Source organism: Ambystoma mexicanum, chromosome 6p (assembly GCF_040938575.1).
Source record: "Ambystoma mexicanum isolate Mex_15411 chromosome 6p, UKY_AmexF1_1, whole genome shotgun sequence".
In the NCBI taxonomy this organism is placed as follows: Eukaryota; Metazoa; Chordata; class Amphibia; order Caudata; family Ambystomatidae; genus Ambystoma; species Ambystoma mexicanum.
The window spans coordinates 1,201,027,114-1,201,054,385 of record NC_090935.1 but is presented as its reverse complement, the minus strand read 5'-3'; the positions used below and the strand labels follow the sequence as shown (position 1 = coordinate 1,201,054,385).

General features: G+C 48.9%; 1 protein-coding gene across 3 annotated transcripts in view; it reads left to right on the top strand.

Moving 5' to 3' along the window:
• NAA35 (N-alpha-acetyltransferase 35, NatC auxiliary subunit) overlaps positions 1 to 27,272 on the top strand; it is a 1,572,250-nt gene that overhangs the window by 758,698 nt on the left and 786,280 nt on the right. Inside the window, exons 14-15 of one of the 3 annotated variants that reach the window (XM_069625849.1) lie at positions 26,691 to 26,797; positions 26,897 to 26,963. The exons of 1 other annotated variant lie outside the window; for it this stretch is intronic. In XM_069625849.1, coding sequence (XP_069481950.1) covers positions 26,691 to 26,797; positions 26,897 to 26,963 — 174 coding nt within the window. Of the gene's footprint in view, positions 1 to 26,690; positions 26,798 to 26,869; positions 26,964 to 27,272 lie in introns of all 3 variants that reach the window. One more of the 3 variants, XM_069625848.1, reaches the window with a different exon arrangement.

The following is a 27,272-nucleotide window of genomic DNA, read 5'->3' as shown; positions in this document are numbered from 1 at the left end:
GCTTACCACCTCTTTGCACCCTTTCAAATTGCACCTCTTTGCCCCCTTCTGCCTCGAACAGTAGATTGATGATGCCTTGCACCTTGCGCTCCACTTGGGCAGGAGATTCCCCATCTGCTTCCCTCAAACCCAGTATGCAAATGTTATTCCTCCTCTCCCTATTTCCCAGATCATCCATATTTAGGGTAATTTCCTCCTCACGTAGCTCCAATTCTATCATTCGGAGCATCTGGGCGCATTTCAACCATATCAGCATTGAGTTGGTTATTTTCCAGGCTTTCAATATTCCTTTCCACGTACCCTCCCCGTACTTCCAGGGATGCTTGCAGGTCTCCTTGGAGCACTTTAATTTCCACCAAAATACTTCAAATGTCATAATTAGTGGCAAAGTTCGATACATCCTCCCCTCAAGTCACTCCCGCATCTGCACTGTCCTTGCCACCGGCACCCAAGTCCTTAGAAATATGTCCTACCTCCACTGCCAGGAGCACCACCAAGCGTTTACTTCTCCTCTGCAGCCACGTGTGTCTTCCGAAGATCCTGCTCTGAGTCGTCCACTCCCAGGCACTCCACTCCTTGGGGTCCAAGTTCCAGTAGCCCAAGCGTTCTTCACTCTCCTTGACGGGTCGCACTATCCTTCTCCTCGTCCGGCTCAGCGCCTAATGTCCGTGGGGTGTCATCTCAGTTGGCTAGTGGTCTGTTTAGGTTCTCACCCACTTCCCTGGCTCATCGGCACACTGACATCAGGCGCAACGCCTGCTCCCACAGGGCAGGGCACAGGGGATGCCTGAGAACCCTTCTTGCTCTCCTTCCAGTTGACAACCGAGGACTCTCCTCACTGGGGCCTGCAGCAATATTGGCAGACTTAAAAATGTCCACTAACCGGTTGAAGTCCCTATATGCGTGCAGACTGCTCCTAGCCCCAGGTTACAGGCACCAACATCCTTGTCCTTCCTCAGGTCTGGGGTAGTCCCTATGCAGCAGGGGCGGGGGAGATGACACCTCCACATCCTCCCTGCTTGGGTTACTCCCCTCCGGCCCGAGGACTACAGCCACACTGCTTTTTCCTCCAGTTCGCTGGGCATAATACTTTTTGCATATTCTCCTTTTAAAAAAACGGACTGAGATTACATTTCCAGTAGTCTGAGCAACTTATGCTGGGGTCTGTCTGAATGCACCAATCAGGATAAATTGTCCAGTAATCCTCGCAAAGATGGTGTTTCCACTCTGTCTGAATGGCTCAGGCTTCCTCACACCACCCTTCGCCAAGGTAGGGCGCACTGCCTCATCTGCATCCGTCTACCGTGGTGTCCTGTTCACTGCCCTCCCTGGTCCTGTCCCTGAAGATGAGTCGCCGCCGCAGGGCTTTGCAAGCCCCAGGCTGCGCTCTCCCCTCCTTCCACTCCACTGCTACACACCGGGGCTTCATTCCGCCCCTGCTTCTAACTACTTCTGCTTTTCGTCCTGGGCCGGGCTGGTCAACGCCCCTTTACCACAGTTTCTCGCCTCGCAGGACGTGCAGTACCCCAGGGAAGCACTCGTGTGGCAGGGGCCTCCCGTGTCCTAGCCCTGCAATTCCTTTGCCGCCTCGGGATGGGGCGGGCCTCGGACTGCGCACTCCTCCCCTCGCGACTTCTGTGTGGCGCCTTGTGTAGGGGAAGGCCCCTGCTGAGGGTGCAGGAGCTGTAGCTTAGGCAGCCATTTTTCCCCGCTCCCCCTGGTGGTCTCTCATTCTGTGACTTTTTAACATTGCCCAAAGCATGTTACAATGTAGTGCAATGGGGATACTTTTGTATCATCCTAGCTTTTTACAATTGGGATTTTTGGTTACTTTTATATGTGCCTAAAGACAAGCAAGTGGCAGCAGATCTAATGTTACTATTTGTGCATTATTTCTTGTGTGCACATTTGCATTTTCCACTTAGAGCTACTAAACATGGCTAGCGCTCTAAAATGGAAGTGCCACAAGATTTTTACTTGTTCTTTGGCCATATTGTAGTTTGGCCTTCGTCCTTCCTTATCAGGTCAGGAAATCCCATACAAGGTCATGCACTTGCCCGGGAAACCTGCTGCTTTCGCTGGAAGTGGGTGGGACCGTCTAGTCCCGTTCCACATCTGTGTTGCCAGAGAAGCTAAGTGTGGGGCATAAGTGAAACCAATAGTTGTAGCTGATTTGACGACTACTGGCTGTTTGAATGGTACAGAGACTTAAAATTGGTGTGCTTGGACTTGTTTCCAGGCTGGAATTTGGAAGATGACTCCTTCAGTCATTTCAGCAGATCAGTGTTGGAGCCAAGATCCAAAGAAGGCTCGTGAAGAGGGCTGGCATCCCTTCCTACGTCTGGCCTGGAGAAGCCCTGTTGGACTATCTGATCTCCGAAGATCCTGAGTGGTGCGTCAGAACTTGGACTAGTGAAACCAACTAGTCTCGAGTCCATCTCGAGGATCCAGCCATACTGAGCCTTCGGAAGGGCCCTTGGACCACCCAGTGGACTGACCAACCCTCTCGTGTGCTACCGCACCAGAAACATTGCATCAATAAATTTTGCATTTCTCCATCACCAGGGGTTGCACCTTGCATCTGGACCCAAACAGAAGAATCCTTGTACGTGCAGCTCCTGGGTACCTCTCACCAGAACCAACAGTGGGAAATCCAACCTCCGGTGACCCTCCGTCAACAATGCATTTTAAGAACCTATGGTGAATGTATATATTTGTTATTGAGTATTGTGCGATAATATCACCTTCTAGTTTAATTCTTTAGTGTGTGTTGAAGTCCCAGAATAAAAATTGAATTATTAATTCCTGTCCTGTCTAAATTTCATTACTGTGTCCTTCACTGTGTGGATGCATTGTGGAACCTTGACCCCACTCCCACTCTACTGGGAATAGCCTTGACTGCTCTCCACATATACCTTGATTGGGTTTTCCTAACCTCTCCGAGTTCCCCGTTTACTATAAATGGGGGACCTCCTAAAATCTGTCCACCAGGGCAGATCTTATCAGGTATAGAAGCAGAAGTTTCAGCAACTCTAGGTTCCCAGGATTACTAGAACAACTTCTGATCCAATGCTGCAGGGCAAGGAGCCAGAAGAGAAGCTGCTCCTGTGAGCATCTCTCCCTAATATGAGAACGCCATATTCATAGACTGGGCCCCTAAGGTCTTAGCCTTACATCTGAGTCTCCCATCACATGGTCAATTGCTCCACAGTTTACACAGGGTCCTGAGGACCTTTGTATGTAGGGAGGTTTGCTGTGCCAGCTTTCTTGCTTGGGATAGTAAGTTCCACTACCCTGTACATGCTCTCCATATGACTTGTTCCCTTTATGAAACGTTTCTAGGCCTTCTGGGATGCAGGCTTTTCAATTTCCTTTATACCCACCCTCTTTCTGCTTCCCCCACCCCCTCATGCCTACCAGAAGCGCTCTTGTCCTTATGGGGACACAATTGGTTGCCCATAAATCAGCAGAAATTGTCAGTTTCCTTGGATCTAATTCTTTGGATTCCGCAAAATGCTGTAGCTCAGGGGAACAAGAAACAAAAATATGTTCAAGCATAACCATATTAATCATGCCATCAAAAGTGCTTACTTTACAATCTTTGACCCTGCCACTCACGGTTTTTAAAGAATCATTCACATAAGTCAACCAATATTATTCTATTTTTTTCTTGTGGTCTTTAAACTGCTTTAAGTATTGGGCAGGAGTCTTCCGAAACTTCAGGAGCAGAACCTGCTATAAAGGTCTTTTCTCTCAGGCTTCGACAACAAAATAACACTTCAGCGATTCTGGGGAATGTCTGCTGAGCAACCATGCAGTTTTATCAGACTCATTCACCTCTTGCAGTTCACAAGCATACCCAAATGCAGTCAACCAATCAAAGATTTCATTTTTTCATCATAAATATTCAACAGACGGCCGTGGCTTGGTGGCCATGAGCTGAGAAGCTGAATTCAGAAGCTCCTGCATGATCCGAAGAATTGATCCGGAAAGCTGGTAGATAAACCCACTGAAAACAGCAGGGAAGCAGCAGAGGTGTGCCAAAAGGGCTGGAGCCCAGCTGACAACAAAATCCGAGAATCCGTCCTGGTAGCTGCCAGAACGACGACCGAGGGGGATCATCGTGCCATCATACAAAATGGCGGCTGCGACCAGATAACCCGGCGGAGGAACCCTGTGAGGATAACAAGAGAAGGAGAGCAGCAGGGAAGGCACTGTGAGCGGGGCACACATCACCAGCGAGAGAGAGGAACGGGGAGACTGGGACGACCCTTCCGGAGGGTGCGTGGGTAGCCCTGAGACACCCGTGGCCTGCCGCGGCAGACCCGGTCGCCACGCCAGGTGAAAAGAAGCAAACGCAAGCAAGGCGCTCCGTGCCGCGCAAGGATGCTGAGTGCCTCTAAGGCAGTAGCAGGTGGCAGGCACTGACGGCAGAGAAAGCGACTGGAGACACCCGCGGCCCTGGTCGGGGACTGGCACCGACCCATGATGGGCACGCAACCTAAGCGCGGAAAAGTCCACTGCTCTCGGCAACGGGTCAGCAGAAGCGCCCTTGGGGAGAACGACACCAGGACCGGAGTGAGCCAACCCCGGCCCATTCGGCGTGGACTCAGGGATGACCCGCCCCGGCGCCCAGTCGTGAGGAGCAGCAGACACCAAGACAGAGGGGGTCATTACGAGTTTGGAGGCAGCCATGGTGCTATTAGCACCATGGCTGCCTCCAAAGTTGTGTCCGGGTCCGAGTTCTCAGAATGGGGACTTACTGGGTCATTCCAACCTTGGAGGACCTGGTAAGTCCCCATTCAAAAAAACCATTCCCCATTCCCATTTGAGCCCCCATAGAGCTCAATGGGAATGGGTAGGGAGCTAATAACGGGCCCACAAATTACGGGCCTGTTATTAGCTCCCTGGTCCCTTAGAGGCTCCCGCTAAGGATGGCTGGTTTTACCAGCTGGCCTTGGTGGGACCCGCTAAGGGACCTCGGAATGCGGTGGTAGGAGGTTAACGGCACCGGCATCCTTACCGGTGCCATTAACCCCTTACAGCCGTACACGTAATGACCCCCACTGTGCCGTGGGGACAAAGGGCAGCAACTTGGAACGTGTGCCGAGCATAACCGGTGGCCGCACCTCGACCGGCGGTTGCGCATGGGACTGAGAACAAGAACGGATTTGCAACGAGTATGGGGTACGACACAGTCCATTGCTTTGGGCCAACAGTATTGCCACTTAAACCCCTGACATGAGCGAGCCCCACAAAGCCTTCCAGCAGGCCCACAAGGGCGAGGAGGACAGTAAGACAGCGTATGCCACTGCAACACTGTTATAACGTGGCAGGCCCTGTCACTGGCCGGTGCTGGTGTACGGCGAAGCCGCAGGCAAACAGAAGGTGCCTGGAACGCCCACGAGCACAAGCATCCACTACAGGGGGCAAGACCTGCGGGCCCGCCGCGGCAGTCTGTTCGTTGCCTGCAGGGCCTCACAGCTGGCAGGACCTGGCTAGGCAGCCTATAGAACGGGTCAGCGGATATGCCAGGGGAGAGAAGCTGAAGTGGACTAAGAAGGGCAGCACGGTGCAACTGACCCTCCTGCAGGGTGGCACACTGAGGATACGCAAGAGGAATTGACACGCCACCGGGGGCCCTCCTGTGGGGGAGGGCCACACCACAGGGGGCCTGACCCACAGCGCACCAACAGTATATATGGGGAAGGGCACAGCTCAGTGCCTGATGCACCATGCTCCTCGCAGGAGAGGGCACAGCGCAGACCTGACGCGGATGCCAACGGAGCAGTGGTGATTGGCAGTGAGTGCGCACTGTGGCGCGGCCTGATGCGGGGAGCCACATACTGAGCCGTAACTATCACGTATCAGAAGGCCCGTGTGGCGAACAGGGAAGCCCAGACCTAGACGAGGAAGGGTGCGAACCACGGGCCGCCTTGCCGCAGTTGACCTCTTCGGCAGGGCCCTACACCTGACTAGCACGATAGAGTGGGGAAGAAGGAGAGGTGGAGAGCATTGAATCGCTACGCTGACAATACCAGGCACGTGGGAGGGCACAACCCATTCACCCATAACTGGAAGGTTACCGCCTCGCAGGAGACCTTGGTGCAAGCAATCGGTATCATAAAGGGACAGTAAGAACTGAGCCGAGCCCTGATGCACTCAACACTGGATAACAAAGTCGCAAATCAGGACAGTATGATTGGACATTCAGAAGCAGCAAGTGGGGGTTGCATCTTGCGCAAACCCTAAGCATATTGCACCACTTCAGCACCGCAGCCCGCAACATAGTGTGGGCGCCGAGCAAAGCAGTGAAACCCCACACCGACAGGGTGGAAGGCTAGAAGCCCAGGGACGGACTCGGAGTGGTGATACCTAAGAGGACCCACTGGATCACTCAGCCGACCTACGGAGGAACCCTGAGGCACTCCCTTGGCAGGACTGCCCCGGACAAGCTGGGAAGAGCTGCATATCAGTGGTTTCGGACACAAAGCTGGCACAGTGAATGAGCCAGAGAAGGACAAGCCTCCAACTATATGCAACAGGGCTAAGGGATAAGAGGAAGCCGGGGTCCGACACAGGCATACACGTGCCACTGGTAACGGAATGCCAGACAAACGGAGGCGGCAAGGGATGGCAAACCAGCATAGAGGCGATCGCCAGGAAGAATAGGTAGCCTCAAGCTGAACCTGACGGAAAGGGTGACCACGGCGAAACAGGTGCAAAGCAATACTGCGGACATCACAACCTCTGTCTCATATGGCAGAGGCGCTGGACCGCTTCCGCACCCTGGAACGAAGAGCAAAAGATGCAGAAGGAAGAGCACAGCGTAACAACGTGCACATAATGGGGCAGCCAGAGGGAGAGGAAAGCAGAGAACCCACAAACTCCTTGGAGAATGTACTGCTCCAGGAAGTGGGGGCAGGTAACTTATCCAAAGGCTTTGTAGTACAGAGGGCGCATAGAGCTTTAACCCGGAGGCCCTGTCCAGGGGCACCCCCGAGACCCATGATAGCCAAAACCATGAACTTCAAGGACCGGGAGAAGATCCTGGCATTCTTGAGCGAGGGAGGAGTGATAACGAGGAATGCTGCCAGGATAACCATCTACCTGGATTACATGGCATTGGTTCAGAAACAGCGGGCCAATTCTGGTCGACTAAGGACCGCCTCAGGGCGGCGGGGGTGCGATTCATGCTACTGTACCCGGCGAAACTGAAGGTGTTGCACAACGGAAGGTCACACACCTTTGAGACCGCTGCCGACGCTTACGAGTGGATGGACCAGCAAGGGATCCCGGAACAAAGACGAGGAAAAGGACAGAATGACAGAAATGTGCCCTAACAGATTGTAGTGGGTCATTGATGAGAGGGACATGTTGAAGGGGCCAGCACCAGTTGTTCAGTATGCGTGAGCCGAACCTCCCGCAGAGAACCGCCAGACGCCACAAGAAAGCCCACGGAAGGACAGAATTTGTGATGCCAGTTTTGAGACATCCCGCTACAGTGAGTACGCCCACGGATAGGAGGATGGCACGAGGAAGTGGGTAGCAGGGGTGGCTGGGCGTTTATTATTAGTTTTAGTTAGTGTGTGGGTAGGTTGGAGGAGTGAAGGCACGAAAGTTGGAGGAAGCACAAAGCAGCATGAACATGGACGAAGCGCAAAAGGCTGGCCTACGGGAATCCATCTTGGAGAGAGCTGCCACAGCATCGCAATGAGAGAACAGACCAGCAAAGACCATGTGCAGATGAGAACAAACCAGGAGGAGCAAGCTCGAAACAACCCCTGGAAGGGGGGACGGATGGAGGGGGTAAAGAGAAGATTGATTGCAAGGTACAAGACAGCATTTGGGCGCATGGGGATGGACAGGCCGAGAGAAGCAGTAACTATATGGGTCAAGAAGAAGCTGTAATAGTCACCTGGAATGTTAGGGGGCCTATTCAAACTGCAGATTGAACCCGCAAATCGACAGGTCGGATGCCAAACGAAAAATGCCCCCGCCCAGAGCCTTGCAGAAGATAATTGACCAGCTGGAAGACGTCTGGAGGAAGGTACATGCCGGAGCAAGGGGATACACACACTATAGTGCCCCACACAGCGTATTCACCCGTATAGATTTATTTGTGGGTAGGGCGGTCCTGGGGAGTTCACAGGCATACATATTGAGGCACGAATGCTATCAGTCCACGCCCCACTGACAGCAACATGGGCACACAAGTGTAGAGGGGTCCCCATACCCACATGGCGACTCTGGGCAGAGGCATTGATGGACGGGGATTTCCAAGAGCATATGAAAGAAACGATAGATGACTACTTTGACCGCAACGCTGGGAGCGTGGACAGCACACAAATGGTCTGGGAAGCGTTTAAAGTGGTGGTTAGGAAGGCGGCGATAGGGAAGACGGGCAGTCTCAGAGGGGGGATATTAGTAGAGGTGAGAGATGTAGAGAGAGAGAGATAGAGCGAATGGAGACACAAGCGGCTACAAAGGGGGAGGAACCCGGGGCACTCGCCACGCTGAGGCTGAAGTGCAGCACTATCTGGGAGAAACTGGGAGGGGACTGGAATATGGGAAGTATATGCAGAAGTTGCATGCGGAAGGGGACAAGCCTGGTAGACTCCTGGCCTGGCTAACCAGACAGGAAAGTAGACATGACCCCATAAACATAATTGAGGGCGAGCAGGGGGAGGGAGTAAGGACTCAGGAGGGTATCAAAAAAGTATTCTCCCCATTCTATGAAAGGCTGTACTCCCGGCACCATGAGAACATACTTGATGCCCTGAGAGAGATAAACCTTCCCAAGCTAACGGAAGAACAAGCACAGCTACTGGAGGTACCCCTCACAGTAGACGAGCCGACGGCGGTGTTAGGGATAATTCTCTTATAAGGCTAATTTCCCAAACCTAGTGAGTCCCCCAGCAGCTTTGCTGGATTTTTGGGGTTTGTTTTTTTCTCCTGCTAAGAGTGAGACTCTTTTCCTCCCACTCTTAGGCATGATTTGAGGTATGTCGTTGACTCTTTGTGTGCTTATGGGCTATGTGGTTTTCTTTTTACTCCATAGGGTATCATCTATTTTTTATGTGTGTTACACAGCACCCTCAGTGCAGTAACACAGGGGTATCATAGTGACCCCCAAACATAGACTCCATACCCTGGGACTGACTACTATCTCCCAGGGCATGTAAAGTCACCATTGACTTTACTAGTCCTGAATTGTGAACAGAACCAGTACAAAACATCATATTGTGGAAGTACTGGAAGGGGTTAATTATATTGCCCCTGGGTCTGTTTTCAAGGGGGGCACTTTCCAGTCCCACCTTGTCGAGTTTCTGGCTGGTTGCAGTGGTTATCATGCGAAATATTCCACCGGAATATTCTCTATGGGATGTTCCCATTGATTTTAAACGCACCACTTTTTGCTGCAATGTTAAAGATACCGCTGGTTTATTTATTTAATATTAAATCACTGGTTGGGTCTTTCTGCCAGAACTCGATTCTAAAATGGCGTTTGTGTCCGTCTCTGTAGCTCTGACCAAGGTCGAGCCCTTTGTTCCACTATTTTGGCGGGCTTCTCCACAGAAGCCCTCAAATGGTGCCACTCTGTCTGGGTTCCACAGGAACGGTGGAGGGGGAATTGGCACCCTGGACTGTGTTGCCTTAGCAACCCAAGTCGCACTCTATTCTGATTGGCCCAGCTCACCACTTAGCACGTGTGATTGACAGCTAGGCTGATGAATGGGGGTTTTTCTGCATAAAAGCAGGGCCTTTGGGACTGGAACTTCAGAAGTCGCCACAGGACCTAAGAATCCGAAGAGGGAAGAAGCTGAGCTATCTGCAACGACGACACCACCGTTGAAGCCCTGCTGCATCTACCTCACCACTTTCCCGACAACAAGAGAAGATCTTCTGCTGGACGAGTTTTCTTCCTCTGAGCTGGTGGGATCAACCAGTTCGCCCTTTTCGCCTTCCAAAGACGTCTCTTGGTCGAATCGCCCGTGCCAAGCACCCGGCAGCCAGATAGCCAAGCTCACCACGTTTGACCGTGAATAAAAGGACTGCACCTTTTAATCGGGAACTCCGCGGATGGTTTACTCCCTGTGCAGTGCAACGACTCCACGTTCCCTCCTCGAGATCTTCTCTTCCCCTGGTCGGAACCACGAACTTCAACCACTGCCAGGAACAAGTGCCCCCGTTGGAGCTTCCTTTCTCTTTAAGGTACTGTGTCCTGCCTGGCCTCCCTTTCTACAGATTGTTAAAGGTGACCCTTAAATCCTTGGCTTCTAAACTGGGTTGGCTCCAGGCCTTCTAACTATATCTTTTTAATCTCCCCAACCTCTTTTGAACACTCTGCAAAGACTTTGAGTGCACTTTAAACCGTGTGATCCTGGGCACATTTCGCTCTCCTCCATTTAAAGTGGGCCTGGCCTATGAACTTTGGCTCTACAGTATAACCTGCTTTTCTCCCCTTGCTCTGAATTCCTAAAAGCATTCGGAACTGTTTCTCCCCCTTTAACTAGATTATCAGAGTGCCATCTTGGTTAAGCGCTCACTTCTGTTCTAACAAATAATAGTGTTTTAACCCTGATTTGTCTGATAACTATTAAGGGAGGTGTGCATACTTTACCTGACTGTTTTAACTTGCGTTTGATGGAGAGTGCTAGTATATGCCATAAAGTGTGTTTTAAATAAATAATGATATACTTTTTATACAAAGCTCTGGTCAGTGTTGGTTTGCTCTACTGTGTTTTGGTCCTATTGTGTATACTCTGCGTACTGCCCTACTCTTCTTGGGAGAAGTCTGACTGCTCAGCCACAGCTTCCAGGTAAATCGGGGTGGTGCAGACTGCTACCAATTGGGTTTACTGCTTACTCCTGTAGTCTTAATCTTTGTGCAGTGATCCCTAAGGGAACTGCACAGGATTCTGCCTAACAGGCGGTAATAGTCGACCTTCCAACAGGCAAGTCCCCGGGCCCAGATGGGCTACCCAAGGAATTTTACAAGAAGTATACAGATACCCTGGCCCCATGATTACTGGAGTTGTATGAGGAGGCGTAATACCCTTATTGAAACCGGGGAAGCTGCCATCTCAAGTGTAGCTCGTACCGACCGATCTCCCTGATAAACCAGGATTGCAAATTCCTGACTGCAGCCCTGGCGAGTTGGCTCAAACGCGTCATTCCTGCGCTAGTACACACTGATCAATCGTGATATGTACCGGGGAGGAACACAACATGGAATCTGCGCAGACTTCATCATGTAATAGACAATACAAACCAGAGACAAGGGGAATGCGCGGTGGCATCGCTCGACGCCATAAAAGCATTCGACTCTGTTAATTGGAACTGGCTCTTGAGCATGCTCGCCCATTTTGAGATGGGGAGGGATACCTCCGATGGATAAGACTCCTCTATAGGGAACCGAGGGTGAAGACGGGTAGACATATTTTGGAGGGTTGGACTATTGGTAGAGGTACCAAACAGGGATGCCCACTTTCCCCGATGCTGTATATATTAGCCCTGGAACCATTTGCGGTCTTTCTCAGGAAAGAGTATGGCGATGCTGGAAGAGAAATAGACGGGGTGGCCCGCAGACTCTCGATTTATGCAGACAACGTGCTCCTGTATGTACAGAACCCGAGGGCAGACCTTTTGGAAGCCCTGGGGGCTTTTGCCAGACTGTCAGGCATCACTATTGAGAAAACATCACTGTTCCCTTTAGCGAACTTGAGGAGGGTCCCCCCTGACCAACTGCCAGAGTTGGGGCTCTCGTGGACGTCAGTAACCTTCTGCTACCTAGGAGTGGACATATATCATGACAAAGCGGTGACACACGCAGCTAATACACAGGTGGACTTGAACAAAGTACAGAAGAAAATGAAGTTCTGGAAGACGCTCCCACTGGGGATGATGGGGAGGGCGTCCCTACTAAAGATGACTGTACTGCCCCGACTGTTATATTACTTCACGAATATCCCACATAACATACCTGGGTCCTTCTTTAAACGTCTTCACACAATGGCGAGGGAATTCCTGTAGGATGGGGGAAGAAACAGGATAGCGCTAAACACTTTACAAAGGGACTATAAAGGGTGAGGGGGGGTCAGGCTGCTGGACTTTGAGTGTTATTACCTGGCGGGCCAACTCCAATTCCTGGAACGGTGGCTGGGGATGACGCATCCATAGACGCATTGCTCTTTCAACTGGCAGTTCGTCAATACTACCTGAGGGAACTCTTACAGCTGGATGACGCCACAACCAAATCACTCCCCAACATGGTTAAATTGGGCCTGACCTTATGAAAGAGAGCGTGGAAAATTCAGGGGACTTGGGACCCCTGCTCCAGGCAGACCCCCCTTACAGGACTAGTGGACACCCATACAGAGTCCCTGGCAGCGTATTGTGCACAATGGGAGTACAAGGGAGTGGCCCAGATCGGGGACCTATGGAGAGATGGACAATGGGTGGACTTCCAGATGCTGTTGGACGAGCAGAATAAAAATAAAGGGCAATATACAACAGCATGGTCCGGAAGATCAACAGGCAGTGGAAAAAGCTGCCTGAGGGGGAGGAGAATTGGATGCATGGTATGACATGTTAGGGGGGGGGCGGGGTCACAGTATCAAGACTCTATGAACAGCTCCTACACAACAATAATGAGAGGGAACTGCAAGCGAGAGCCAGATGGGAAGAAGTTCAAAAAACATTCACAGACGAGGAATGTGGGAGGATACTCAAGTACACAAAAAGGTCTCTAGAAACGCTAGATTTAAGCAACTAAGCAACTACAGCTCTACCTAACACACAGAGCATACCTCAAGCCCAAGAAAATGTCTCTAATGGGAAGTAAGCAAGCCTGAAGCTGCCTGCGCTGTACATCCGAGAAGGCGGATATGCTCCACATGTTCTGGACCTGCCCGGGGATAACCAATTTCTGGGACACTGTCAAAGACAAGGCGGAGAAAGGGGGGATGCAAATGCGAGTTTAGTCCCTGGAATCCTACCTGTTGGGGCTGTTCCTGGGGGGCGGCAAGTAGAGGACTCGTACTGCAAAAATTAAAGACTTAATGTGCATACTGGCAAAGCGCTGCATCGCAATGGCATGGAACACAAGCACTGGAACGACGGTGGAACTATGGTGGGCGGCCCTGCAGAAATGGACTATAGTAAAGACGTTGGTGTGGACTAGAGCGATGCAGAGGGGGTTGGAAGAAAGCGGGGCCAAGCTACTTGCGTGGAACTCCCTAGTACAGGATTTGTTTGAAGGCATGGGACTGAAGACCCCGGGGAGCGGGAGGCGTACTAAGCGTCCAACGATAAGGGGCGGAAGGACCCCCTGTGGGGGAGAAGCCAGAGACTGAGGGCGGGGTGGGCGGGACCTGACCCGGTGGTCACAGTCAACGTGAGGCGGGACACATTGGACAGACAAGGTGAAGGCCAAGCCAGTGCGCCGAGAGGGAAGAAGCGGTGTGGAATCCAACATGTTGTGCCCGTTGTGGTGTGATGTTTGTCATCGTTGTTGGTGGTTCTGTGTTAAAAACAATACACTTTTTAAATAAAATACATATATATAATCAACAGATCCTTTGGAAATCGTGGATGAGAGGAGGAACCAGAACCATTCCCAGACTCTCCTGAGGACTCCAGCTGGAATGCTGTCCTTCTCTTTTTCAATCATATGAGATTCCATCATTGCAATTTTATGAGAGTTACTTTTCTTTGAGCCCCAGCTCCTTTCTCAGATCAAAAATTACTTCTCCCTCAGATGTTGTAATCGAGGATTGAGAAGCCCTCTCTCCTTCTTCACCGGTGCCATCTCCAGTTTCCAGCATAGCAGGACTGTTTCTACTGCTAGGCCCTACCCTGGCATCTCCTTCACCATTAGCAACAGGTAAATACATTTTCCTAGCATCCTGCTATCTATCAGTTTCTGCACTAGATCAGCTTTAGCACAAGAGGTAGTAGAAACCTTGTCTGTACACAGTTCTTTCAGTGCTTAAGTGTGTGCATTGCAAGAGTGACACCAGTGTATGTCCCCATACTTTAATATTGGGTTGTGTAACTTTGACAGGCCTAAAACCGTTAAGCCTAGTGTTCTGTGTAACAAGAACTAAGGGCTCAGTCCGGTGAATCTACACGGAGTGCCAAAGACCTTATCCCACCACTGGAAACCAATTTCTTGAGATGGATTTCCAAAATCAGCCATAGTGGGAGGGTTTTGGGAGTCTACCCTATTTTGGTGAACAAGAAGACACTGAGAGGTTAGCCAAACCCCAATCAAAGTTAGGTAGCAGAGCGATGAAGGCTTAGTCTTTGGAAGAGTGAGAGAGGGGTCTAGGGTTAAGAGTCCACACAGAGCTATACCTGTTATTCAAGTTAGACTGTAAGTTTATGATACAATTATTTATTAGGCCTTTAGTTTACGCACTAAGCAGATACAAATCATAGGTAAATATTGTCACACCAACTCTGTATAAAACAGATATGTACATTCACACTTAGGAGAAATAGATTAGCATTTGATACAATGACCAGTGCAACACAGGTAGGTAGCTCAGAAGGTAAAAATAACTCTTAGAATCAACACAAGACAGTTTCCTTAATTCTTATAAAGTATTAACCTAAGATGGTTTGTAGCCTTGTCCCCAAAAGTCACATCAAAGTATACACATTTTCAGGTAGGTTTATATAGCGATTTGCAGGTCCAGTGATTATGATGAAAGAATTCCAAAGTTAGATAAAATGTCACGTAAAGTTCATATTCAGACTCCAATCAATACAACACACTAGTACAGTCCTAGGGAGGGATCCCTACCACCTCCAAAGTTCAGGTCGGAGGGAGTTAGGGCCAGGACGGTTTGCCTGTGGAAACCTATGGGAGACTAGGGAGGGGACGAATCCTGACTCCGATTCTTCCAGAGCCCACTGCTTGTGTTCCGTAATACGTTGGAGACACAACCACCTGTGCTTGGTCCAGTCGCGATCGGGATTTAGTTTCGGTCGGAAACAGTGCACAGCAATCTGTTTCAGACCGCTTCGTGTTCCAATGGGAGTCACCACAATCAGGCGGCGACAGATGATCCTCAGGTGGTGAACTCAGGAGCAGGCCCAGCACCACTTCCCTTGGTATGAGACAGCTGAATGCTCTGCTTGGATTGGCTGCAGCAAGGTTGCACAGGAGAGAGCTGCTCATTCCACCGGTAGGTCCTGGGATAGTTACGAAGGCTCAGCAAGCATGGATCCTCGTGCAGGGGTCAAGACTGTTTGTTCTCACCGGCCTTCTTAAGATCAGGCGAGAGCAGCAGGGCTTCACCGGGAGAACACTGAAGTTGGTGCTGGTCAGCTGCAGGGGTCGTCTTTGGGTCGTCAATGGGCTGCTCTTCTTCGTAGAAGTATTTGTTCGAACGATGATCGGATGAATAGTTTCAGGAGCCCTCCTATTTTTTTTTCAAATATATTTTTATTGAAACTTCGATCAACATGAAATTCATTGCATAATACACAACAATAGTAAAGCATTAACAGCCTCTGTAAATCAACGCTTCGAAATTTTATTTTTAACTGAATTACAGTACATCTAATCTTCATGAAATCATCTTCACACTCGAGCAAACCTGGTAAGACATGTTAACTTAGTATGATGTTTCAAGAGGAGGGGAGAAAACACAAAAGAGAGAAGAAAGAAAGCGAGAGAGAAAAAAAATAATAATAAAATTCACAAACCATTCACAATTACAATCTAAGAAGGCATTTTCTGCGCTATTTCAGACACACCATGCACGGGTCACTTATATCCAAGCCTTGTCACGGGTTAAGGAGAAATTTAACCAGTCTTCGTTGAAAAAACATCTGTTCTTTTTCGGCTATATATTCCAAAAATGGCCCCCAGATGCGGATGAACTTGGGCATCTTCCCCTCAATTGTGGCTGGATGTTTTTCCGTTCCAAGTAATTCCCAAACCTTCACCCACCAATAGGCTATGTGAGAGTCCTCTACCTCTTTCCAGAAACGGGCTTGTGTGAGACGAGCTGCCATGAGTAGTTGAGTAATCAATTCAGCTCTAGGACCCGACAGCGGGCAGGATCCATGTTAGGCAGAAACCTGTGCAGTTCCCTTAAGGACCACTGCAAAAAGTTTAAGACTACAGGAGTAAGTAGTAAACCCAATTGGTAGCAGTCTGCACCACCCAGATTTACCTGGTAGCTGTGACTGAGCAGTCAGGCTTCTCTCAAAAAGAGTTAGGCAGTATATAGAGTATACACAATAGGGCTAAAAATACAGTAGCACAAGCAAACACTGACCAGAGCTTTGGTATAAAAGTATATCATTATTTATTAAAAAACACATTTGTAAAAAATACACTGGCACTAATATGTCAAGCAAGTTCAAACACAGTCACTATAAGTATATACACCTCCCTAGTTAGTTATTTGACAAGTCTAGGTTAAGACACCACTTATTTAGCCAAACAGAGGTGAGCGTGTAACCGTAGATGGCACGCCAATAATTTGTTTAAAAAGGGAGAGAAAAGGCAGAATAGGAAAATCACACAGTACCAACACTTTTAAGAAACCACAGCAAGTCAAGAAAGGCAGGGTCTACTGTATAGCAAAAAGGTCATAGGCCAGGCCCACTCTTGGAGAGAGCAAGGCGGAATGTGCCCAAGATCACACAGTGGAAATGCACTCAAAGTCTTTGCAGAAAAGTCAAGAGGTTGGATCAGTTCAGAAAGGGAAAGTTAGCAGGTCCGAGGTCACCCCATCATAGAGTGTCAAGGATTTACGGGACACCTTGGACAATCTATTGCAAGGGAGTCCAGGCAGACACACTACCTGAAATGGTGAGAAAGCTCCAGCGGGGGGAGTTGTTCCTGGCAGCGGGTGCAAGTCGAGACTTCATCCAGGGGAAGAGAAGATCTCGACGTGGAGGAAAGCTGGAGGTTGTTGCACTGCCAGGGAAGAAACCAGCCGCAGCGTTTCCCGGTTAAAAGGTACAACCCTTTTATTCACAGTAGTGGTGAAGCGTGGCTATCCGGCTGCCGGGGTGCTTGGCACGGGCGATTCGACCACGAGACGATCCAGGAAGGCGAAAAAGGCGAACTGGTTGGTCCCACCAGCTCAAAGGGAAGAAGACTCTCCTGGAAGAAGATCTCCTCTGTCGTCGGGGAAGTGGTGAGTTCGTACAGCAGGGCTCCACCGGTGGTGTCGTCGTTGTAGATGGCTCAGCTTCTCCCCTCTTCGGATTCTTTAGGTCCTGTGGCGACTTCTCTTTTTCCAGTCCCCAAAGCCCTGCTTTTATGCAGCAAAACCCCCATTATTCAGCCTAGCTGTCACTCAAACATGCTAAGTGGTGAGCCGGGCGGCTCACCACTGGGCCAATCACACAAGAGTGCGACTTGAGTTGCCAAGGCAACTCAGTCCAGGGTGCCTAATCCCCCTGCCACACATCCTGTTGACCCCAGACAGTGGCACCATTTGGAGGGCTTCTGTGGAGAAGCCCGCCAAAAAGTGGAACAAAGGGCCCGACTTGGGTTTAGAGTTTCAGAGGCGAACACAAACGCCATTTTAAAGCCGAGTCCTGGCAAAAAGACCCAACCGGGGAATAAATATTAAATAAATAACCCGGCGGTATCTTTAACATTGCACCAAAAAGTAGTGCGTTTAAAATGAATGGGAAAATCCCATAGGAAATATTCTGGTGGAATATTTTGCGTGGTATCCACTGCCACCCGCCAGACACTCGACAAGGGGGGACTGGACAGTGCCCCCTTGGAAAACAGACCCAGGGGCAATCGAATTACCCCTACCAGTACTTGCACAATATGATGGTTTGTACTGGTTCTGTTCACAATTTGAGACTAGTAAAGTCAATGGTGACTTTACATGCCCTGGGAGAGAGTAGTCAGTCCCAGGGTATGGGGGGGGGGGGTCACTATGACACCCCAGTGTTACTGCACTGAGGGTGCTGTGTAACACACATACCAAAAACACATGAAGCTGTATGCAGTAAAAGACCCCATAGCCCATAAAACACATTCACAGTCAAAGGACATTCTCAAATCAGGTCTAAGAGTGGAAGAAAAAGAGTCTCACTCTTAGCAGGAGAAGAAAATAAACCCCAAAAATCCAGCAAAGCTGCTGGGGGACTCACTAGGCTTGGGAAATTAGCCTTAACAAAGAATTCTCCCTAACCACCCATCTTCCGGAACATCGCTCAGTAGTGTTATTTGCAGATCCATGGGCAATATGGCCCCTCAAATTTCTCTACTTTATCTTATTTCCAACCATAAGGATTGTATGATGGGGGCAATACCACCATAGATGGCTCAGGTCACCTCTCGCCCCACAGCAATGCCAACATGTATCTGGATAGTCTGGGTTCATTGCATGCAGCTTTTGTGGAGAGAAGTACCAGCGAAAACAGGGTTTAAGAGGTCCTTCCCTTACCGCAGTACACCTTGAAGATCTATGTGCCCTACCCCCTATCCTCTACCAGGATTCTTGAGAAATAGTGATCCCCAATTCCCTCTCCCATGCCAGCATATAGGGGAGTTTCTCGTCCTCTGGAAAATTCTCCAGGAGACGGTAACAAGTAGCTATTCTGCGGGAATGTTGGCCTTCCAAGACCGTTGATTCCAGTCCTTTGGGGGATCATGTGGCTGCCCGTCTTGTATTCGGATTAGTTATCCAACGACGGAGCTGTATATACCTGAATCTTTCAGCTTCTGATAGTTTAAATTTCTCTTTGCATTGGTCGAAGGTCAGGGGAAGATTATCAGCATAAAGATCGTGTAATTCCATGGGTTTCTCAGTTTACCAGAGACGATATGAGTTGGGTTGAAGCCCTGGGCTGAAGGCTGGGTTCTGCGTGATATGGGAATGTGGGCCAAGACCCGATGTAAAACCTCTTTGTGTGCAGACCCTATCCCTGCATCAGTGTAGCTGCTGTGGTGGGGAGAAGGGATCCCTGATAGTTGCGCGCCTCTAATGGGAGAAACGGCAAATGACTCAGGGGAGCACGTATAATTAGTTGTTCAGTGTCATGCCATTTAGGGGACTCTGGGTTGGTCCAGCTCAAGATTGCTGCCATTTGGGCTGCTTGAAAATACTGTGAGATGGAGGGAAGCCCCAGGCCTCCTAACATTCTTTCATGTGTGAGAAGCTTACGCTGAAGTCTTGGTGTTTTCCTCTGCCATATAAAACGGCCTATTCCTTTTTGCAGCTCGAGAAGATCTTTCTCTGGGATCAGTATCGGGAGGGCATGGAACGTGTAAGAAAGTCTCAGAAGTAGGACCATTTTAACTGCCCTAATGCGTCCGAGCCAGGATAGCTCTTGCGAGATCCATCCCTGCAAGGATTCCTTAGAGTACTTTTAGAGATTGGGGATAGTGGCCTTCAGCAGCCCCGCATAATTTGGGGTCAAGCGCACTCCCAGATACGTGATATGCGTGTTCTTCCAGTGAAAAGGATATATATTCTGCAGGGTGGTCAAGGTGTCCGGGGCTTCCGACAGGTTTAGGCCCATTGATTTAATTGTGTTTCTTGTAAATCCCGAAACCAATGAAAATTGAGCAAGTAAGACCATGAGGACAGGAAGGGAACTACAAGCCTCTCTCAGAAAACAAAGCACATCATCCGCATATAATGCAACTTTGTGACTTTGCCCGCCGATTTAAAACCCCTGCATCTTCGGGTGAAGACGAATCTGCTGGGCTATGGGTTCCATCTCTAACGCAAATAACAATTGAGATAGCGGACAGCCCTGCCTGGTTCCCTTACCCAAGGCTATCTGGGCCAGCCACTGTGAGTTAACTCGTACTCGAGTTGAAGGGATCTAGAAGTTTGACAGGATTAGTCTAGAAAATTCCGGGCCAAAGCCCTTTAACACCAAATTCAGATAGTCCCAGGACATGCTATCAAACGCCATGTGGGCGTCTAAAGGGTTGTAGGTGAAAGGGTTGAATGAAAAGATTCGAAATACAATTGTTTCGAATCAAAAGGACCGAAAACCAAAAAAGCGAATGCATTTTTTTGGGGGGGGGGGTGTTTCCCCCCAAATCCCTGGTTTTTGCCCAAAAACAACAATTTTTACCTATAGCAAGCCCCAAAAAAAATACATTTAAAAAAAGGCATTCAATCCTTTTTTTTCCAATCCTTTTGAGTCAAACCTATTGTATTCGACCCTTTTTCATTTGACCCTTTGATTGGACACCGTCTAAAGATAGTAATAAGAGGGGGCCCGGGATTTTGGTGGCCACGGCTACCAGACCTATTGCTCGGCGAATGTTATTGTGTGCAGATCGACCCTGAATAAACCCAGTCTGGTCCCTATCTATTATTAATGAGAACACCTCCTCTAAACGCCAGTTTATAATTTAGCTGTAAAGCTTTGCATCCGTATTGAGCAAGGCTATGGGGCGATAGAATGTGCACTCTGTTGGTTCTTTCCCAGGCTTCAAAATTAGGGTTTTGGCCGACTCAGCCATTGTCTGCGTAACAGTTCCTGTTTCCCATAAGAAGTTAAATAGCTTTGTGAGGTGGGGCGTGAGTTCTGCACTGAAAGTTTTATAGAATTTGTTCGTAAACCCGTCTGGCACCGGGGCTTTACCGAGGGGAAGGGATTTGATTGCAATTTCCACTTCCTGTGTGGTTATTGCATCCTCAAGAGGATCCCCTAGAGCTTGTGGAACTTGCGGGAGTTGCGCATTTGTTATGAAGTCTTTGGAGGTTTGCAAATCCTCTACATGCAGGGCTGCCTGTTCCCTAAAAAAGTTTTCAATAATCTGAAGTTTGCCATCCTCCAAGGAGACATATCTGCCTTCACCATTTCGTAGGCTATCTATCCTGTTTCGCTTTGTTTGTTTTTTCAATTTAGCTGCCAGTAATTTGTTGGCTTTGTTCCCTCTCGTATAAAAATATTGCTTTGTGAGCATCATATGGTTAGCTGCCCTCGCCGTGTGGTGTGCCTCCAAAGCCTTCTTTGCTATTTGCAGATATCTCAAACAGCGCTGCGAGCCCTTCTCTTTATGTATCGCTTCAAGCCTGCAATATTCTCTCTCTAGTTGAACCTGCAATGGCCTGCTCAATCAGGTGCCCCTTAATCACTACCTTACTGGCTTCCCATATTGTGTCCCCACTCATATTGCCAGTATCGTTCTCATTAAAGTAGAGTTCCATAGCCTCCTTTATGAGTTTGAATTGATAGGTCTTCTAATAGAAAATCGTTTAGTCGCCAGGGGGGCTTCCGGGGTGGGGTTGCCTGAAGAGGGGACATTGTTAGTCTCACTGGGGCATGGTCTGAAAGGGCCTCTGGAAGTATTTCTGCATCTATTACCGAAGGGATTAGTGAATCTGAGATAAGAAACATATCTAGCCTGGAGAACCCCCTGTGAACCGCTGAAAAATAAGTGTAGTCCTGCTCCTCCTGATGGCAATAACACCATACCTAAATGAGTGAGTGTTCCAGCAGTAATGTGGTAAGGGCTCTAAAATTACTCTTGTCATTGGCTGTTGGAGGCAATGTTTTATCCATTAAGGGGTTGATTACTGCATTAAAATCTCCACCCAAAATGATTTCCCCATCTGCATGTTCAGACAAAGCTTTAGATAATTTTGCAAAAAACACATCTTGCTTAGCATTCGGTGCATATATGGAGACCAGAGTGATTCTGCGCCCTTCTAGTGTGGCCACTAGCGATAGAAACCTCCCCTCTCCATCCTGCACCACCTCCAGTGTCTTGAGAGTTATGCCCTTGCGCATCAGAATGGCGACCCCCCCGTTTCTTCAAGCCGCTGGAAGCAAAGAATTTTGTGGGGGAAAGCCTGTTGGTAAGGTGGAATTCATCAGCAGGCTGAAGGTGGGTTTCCTGAAGAAATAGAAACGTAGTGTCCAGGGTCGCCAATCTATAAAACAAGGTGTTACGCTTGTTCAAACCTTGCACAGTAAGGGTAACACATTTAACGTCCGGGGTCAACATTCTGCACTCGCTCAAGCTTTTGTGGTCTTTTTAGTGATGGTATTCCATAACCATGGGAGGAGCCTCCAGGTCGCCGTCCCTCTCCCAACACTCCCGGTTGTGCCCTCTAAATGTTTTGCACTATACAGTAACCAGCAGAGAAGCCAGGGAGGGAGGGGGTCATGTGGGCCCCCCCCCAGAAATTCAGCGTTGTAGCGTGGCCTACAAGTATCATGCGGTGTGTGGGGCCATAAACCAGCCCCATCGGCATTGTGTTAAAAAAAGGACATAAGGAAAAACATTCAAAAAAGGATAAATTAAACAATACAGTTGTGGCTCATGCTGGCCTCAATTTCCCAACTAACATGAACAAACTGTCAACAGTAACGGACGCCATCCACTCAAGTGCCCAAATCTGTTACTCTACGAGAACTTCAATCACCAATAATTCAATCTAGTATCTAATGTTCAGGGAACGTGTTCCATTAGGCTGTGTTCAGAATTTGCAAACAAGTCAAAAGTGAAACCATGTCGTGGTCCTCCAGTCTAGTGAAGCTAGAGTAAACAGTGTAAAGGGCCAGGGGAGAAAAGAGCGGCAGCATGTCTCTGGGCCCACCTGGCTTACAGATTTAAGTTCTGCGTGCAAAGTCAGTCGCATTCCACAGCTCTCCCAGAAAGCCTCAGTCCAGAGAAGATACCATCAGTCGGGTATGATCGAATGGGGAGCCTCATCTTCAACCTTGTTGATTATTGTCAGGCCCTAGGCGCTTCCCGGGTTCAATTAGCACTGAGATGATCACCTTCCGACACCAAGGGGGCCTCTAGCGCTCGCCGCTTATCCACCTCTTCCGTGGTTTCCGTTTCCTGGTGCTAGGGTGCCCTTAGTCGACGCCAGCTTTAGCGTAGGGCTGACGGTTGGATCTGTCAATTCCTGGAGACGAGGTTCAGAGGCATCTTCATTATTTGCCTCCGACATTAACCCCTTTACCTCGTCTGAAGAAATTATGTAGTGCTGATTATGGAGGTAAAAAATTAGCTTGCACGGAAACCCCCAACTATATCTAATCTTTTTGGCTTGCAGCCAGGTCATCACCCTCTGTAGCCGTCCTCGATTCGCAAGGGTATGTGGGGAGAGGTCTTGGAAGAGCTGTAGCGTTGACCCCTGCAATTGTACTGAGTCAGACTTCCTAGCTGCTAACATGATCTCGTCTTTCTGGCGGAAGAAGTGCACCCGGGTAAGGACATCCGGAAGTAGGTTTCTCCTTAGCTGGGCCGAGGAATATACCTGATGGGTTCTGTCCAGCGTCAGTGCTTCAGAGAGTGGGGGATCCTGGAGGGATTTAAATAGTGTTCCTACATATTCAGGAAGATCTTGATCTGAGACTTGCGGGATACCACGAAGGCGCACGTTATTCCTCCTTGACCTATTTTCAAGGTCCACCTGTGTTGCCCAAATGTCCTCTAACTGTTCCTCAATGACCCTCACCCTTTCCGTGAGCACCTCGCTGTCGTGCGTCTGCTCACAAGTCATATTTTCCAACTCATTGACCCTGCCCTCAAAGCCCCCAAAGTGAGCCGTTAATGCTTTGATTTCCTGGGTAATGTTGTGTTTGAGGATCTTTAACATATCCTCAAAATCACTTCTGGGGAAGGCCATGTCTGTAAGGTGCGGCACCGTCGGGACCAGGTGAATGTCTGCTGTGACTGTATGCAACCGTGGGGTAGTTGTCCGCTGTGGTGTTAAGAAGGCCTGGATACCAATGCATTTTCCATTTTCCTGCAGCTTTAGGCATTGCCAGTGGTTCCAATATGATTGCGTTAGTGCGGCTGCAGCGCAGGGGCTTATTAATTATTAATTAGGAGCGCAGGGAGAGAACGGAATAATCCCACCAGGTACTCAGCGGGTGCTGATCATGCCTTCCCAACTCAGATCACATAGGGCAGGGAGGGGGGGTTCTTTTCCTGTGGTTCCTGCGCCTGCTGCAAGTACGCTTCAGCTACCGGGGTCTATGCCCCCAACTGCACTCAGCTGGAGGACTCGAAAGCTGCGGTGGGTACGCGCTGTCTTGGCCAGCCTGCTTCAGCATGATCGCAGCTCGCCAGCCGGGTCGGGAGCCTAGCTTGCCCGTATTGGCGCGTGTCGCCATTTTCTCCCGGGAGCTGCTCTGCCGAACTTTGAAAAGAAAAATCCCGAACCACAGATGATTAGCTCGCCATTCCTCTCTCGGCAGGCGTTGGGCATTGTGTATCTCTAGCATCTTATGGGGAGAAAAGTCTTGTCTTAATGCCCCGGCATCGCATAGTTTGGGCACCTTGTAGCGGAGCTCACAGGAAACATGACTGCATGCAGTCAGCACGCCCCCAGGAGCCCTCCTTTTATCCAAGATTCAGGCTGGAAGCAAGCCCACCAATGGTAAGGCAGCTATATGACCAAAAAAACCTTGTGGCACAACCATTTTAGGGTGCTAGCCACCTTTAGTGGCCATTTGTGGTAAATGCAGAAGTGCTCAAGTAAAATAACACAAAACAGTTAAATTATCACAGCTGCCACCAGGCACATTGTAAAAGTAATACAAAAGCTATTATATAAAAAGATACAAGGATACAAAGTATCCTACCAGCACTTCACTGTAAGGTGATTCTGTTTACGTTTAACAATACAAGAATTACTAAAGAGAGACATAGTCTCTCAGTACTGAAAAGCTTAAGGACTAGTCAGTTTCCCCATAAGAATGATCAAAACGGGCAAGGGAAGTAAAGCAGAAGGTTATATGTATCTCCAAAACTCAGGATACGGTTCAAAACAAGCGAAAACAAAGGGAGTTCCATAGAAATCTATGGAGGGGAAAGCTGCAAAAAAAAGATCTTTCCTAACATTCCCCCACACTCCAAGAAAGCGTGAATGATGCATCCCAGCAGGGCACCTCAATCACTGTCTTGGGCAGCCCTCGGCAACTCCAGAAAGGGAAACTGCGACTCTCATTGGCACCTGCGGCACACTTCATCTGCCTTGGAAACACCCACTACAGACCTAAGGCAAGTTAAACTGCACAGCATGGGCTCCTTCTCAGTATAGAGCGGCTGCTATCCTTTATTGGTACGCGGTCATCTTGCAGCAGTTTGTGGCGGCATGGCACAGTCCTATAATTGCAGTTGTGAAAACAAACGGTGTGATCACTGTGGAACCATGATTCCGTCACCGCAGATTACTTTTCTGCTGGTCAGGGAGTTCATTTTAAAGGGAGATATTTATTAAGGTACACTGAGGGTACACCTGCTCATGCATCAAAGTTAAATGTTTCCATTCCTTCCCCACCTTTGCTATTTGTTACATTTCCTGGTAATCGTATTTTTACATGCTGACATTGTAGTATCTCTCTACATTATTTATGGTTTTATAACACATTTTCAACTATTAACCAAAGGGAATTCTTTATTTTTTTTTAAAATCTGTTTTTATTAGTATTTCTTCAAAACATAAACAGGGGCCCGGAGGCCAACATTATGGGGCAAGAATGCCCTTAACTTTTCAAACAAAAATAATTCCTGTCAACCCACCAAACCAAACCTCCTCAACCCAACCCCTCCCCCCGCATCCCCCTCTCTTAAATTGTAATGTCCTGGGAAGTACGGATCGGGGAAATATGCCACTGGGCTGATCTCATGGGGCAATAGCTGGGCCTGACTACTCCGAGTCGTTTCTGATGTGATCCGCGTATGACCACGGAAAATTAATACACTATCCGATGGGGCTGGGTCCGAGGAACAACCCCAAACAGGGACTAACAAGCTCTATCACCAAAGACCTCCAAAAACTGGACCACTCCATCTCCACGGGCAAGCTGCTACCCTTGATGGCTGCCGTGAATTTTTCCATCAAGTATATTTCCTTAGCTGTTCCCACCCATTCCCGCAGAGACAGGAGCGCCAGTCGCTTCCAATGCCTAGCCCGGCGGGCTCTTGCTGCTAACAGTAAAAAGTGCGCTAGGGATGGGAGTTTCACCCATTGTTCTTGGTTTCTCACCAAACTCTAGGATCGGGTCCAAGCTATATGTTCCCACCCCCTGCGTCTCTTATCCACCCCAAGACATCCGTCCAGCAGACTTGTACTTTACAACATGACCACCACATATAGCGAGGGTCCACTGCCAGGAACATCTTTGCGAGCGAGACCGGGTCATACTGCCACCTGTATAGGAGTTTTATTGCATGCATTTTGTATTGCCAGGCTATTGAAGTCTTGGAGGCCCTCCCGCAGATCCGAGCCCAGAGTCCATCTCCCATGTCGAGGCCCAGATCGCTGCCCCATTTTAACTTGAGACTTCTAGCCGCCTCCTCTCTTAGTACAAGCAGTGCCCGGTAGAGCGCTGAGAGGAGACCCTTTGTATGAGTGTGGGTATCTAGGGCTTTCTTCATTGGGGAGAAGTCTCTTTGAATCAAAGGTTTAAGTTCAGCAGATGTAAGAACCCCCTTGAGTAAGGGAATTCTTTTTATGCTGCCTACCCTTTCTGAACTGCAGACCTTTTCTAGGGAGGATGACATTGGTCTGGTGATGATTCCTATCTATTTTCAATAAATAATTATACATTTCCATATTGGAACTTCAGATATGTTGCAATCTTGGTGTTTTTGATAACCTCCCAAATCACTGAATTATGTAATATAATCTTGAAAATGTCTTGTAGAGTTAACTACCCATGAAAGCATAATTAATATAAAAAAAACATTTTTCTTTAAGACTACGTTCTTGGTGGATAACAAGAAGGTGTTTGGTACCCATTTAATGCAAGACCTGGTGAAGGATGCACTGCGTGTTTTTGTTAGTCCTCCCGTTCTTTCTTCCAAGTAAGATATACGCATTTGCTTTCTTTGTTTGTTTGATTGGAGTCTGTAATTACCAACTCAACATGACCTCAGCTTTTGCAAATGTGCATCTTGTTGCAGATGTTACCTGTACAACAACCACCAAGCTAAAGACTACATTGACTCGTTTGTCACTCACTGTGTTCGGGTAAGCTTCTAAACTTTATTTGCTACAAATACCCACCTATTTTAAGGTTGCAATTTGGTGGCAAAAATATATTCAAAAGTTTGCATGTTACTAATGAAATCTGTTTTTATTTTATTTATTGGGTTTTATAATGCGCCAACAAGACAAGGGGGGAATGAGGGGTGAGCAGGAAAGGCAAAACAGAAACTGTCCTACTACGCCTTGTGACATTCGGATTGTTCAAGTGCAGTAATAGATGTGCAGGGGGGAGAAGGGAGGGGGTGAAGTGTCAGAGGGTTAAGCAAGGGCCCGGGAAGGCCAGATGGACCA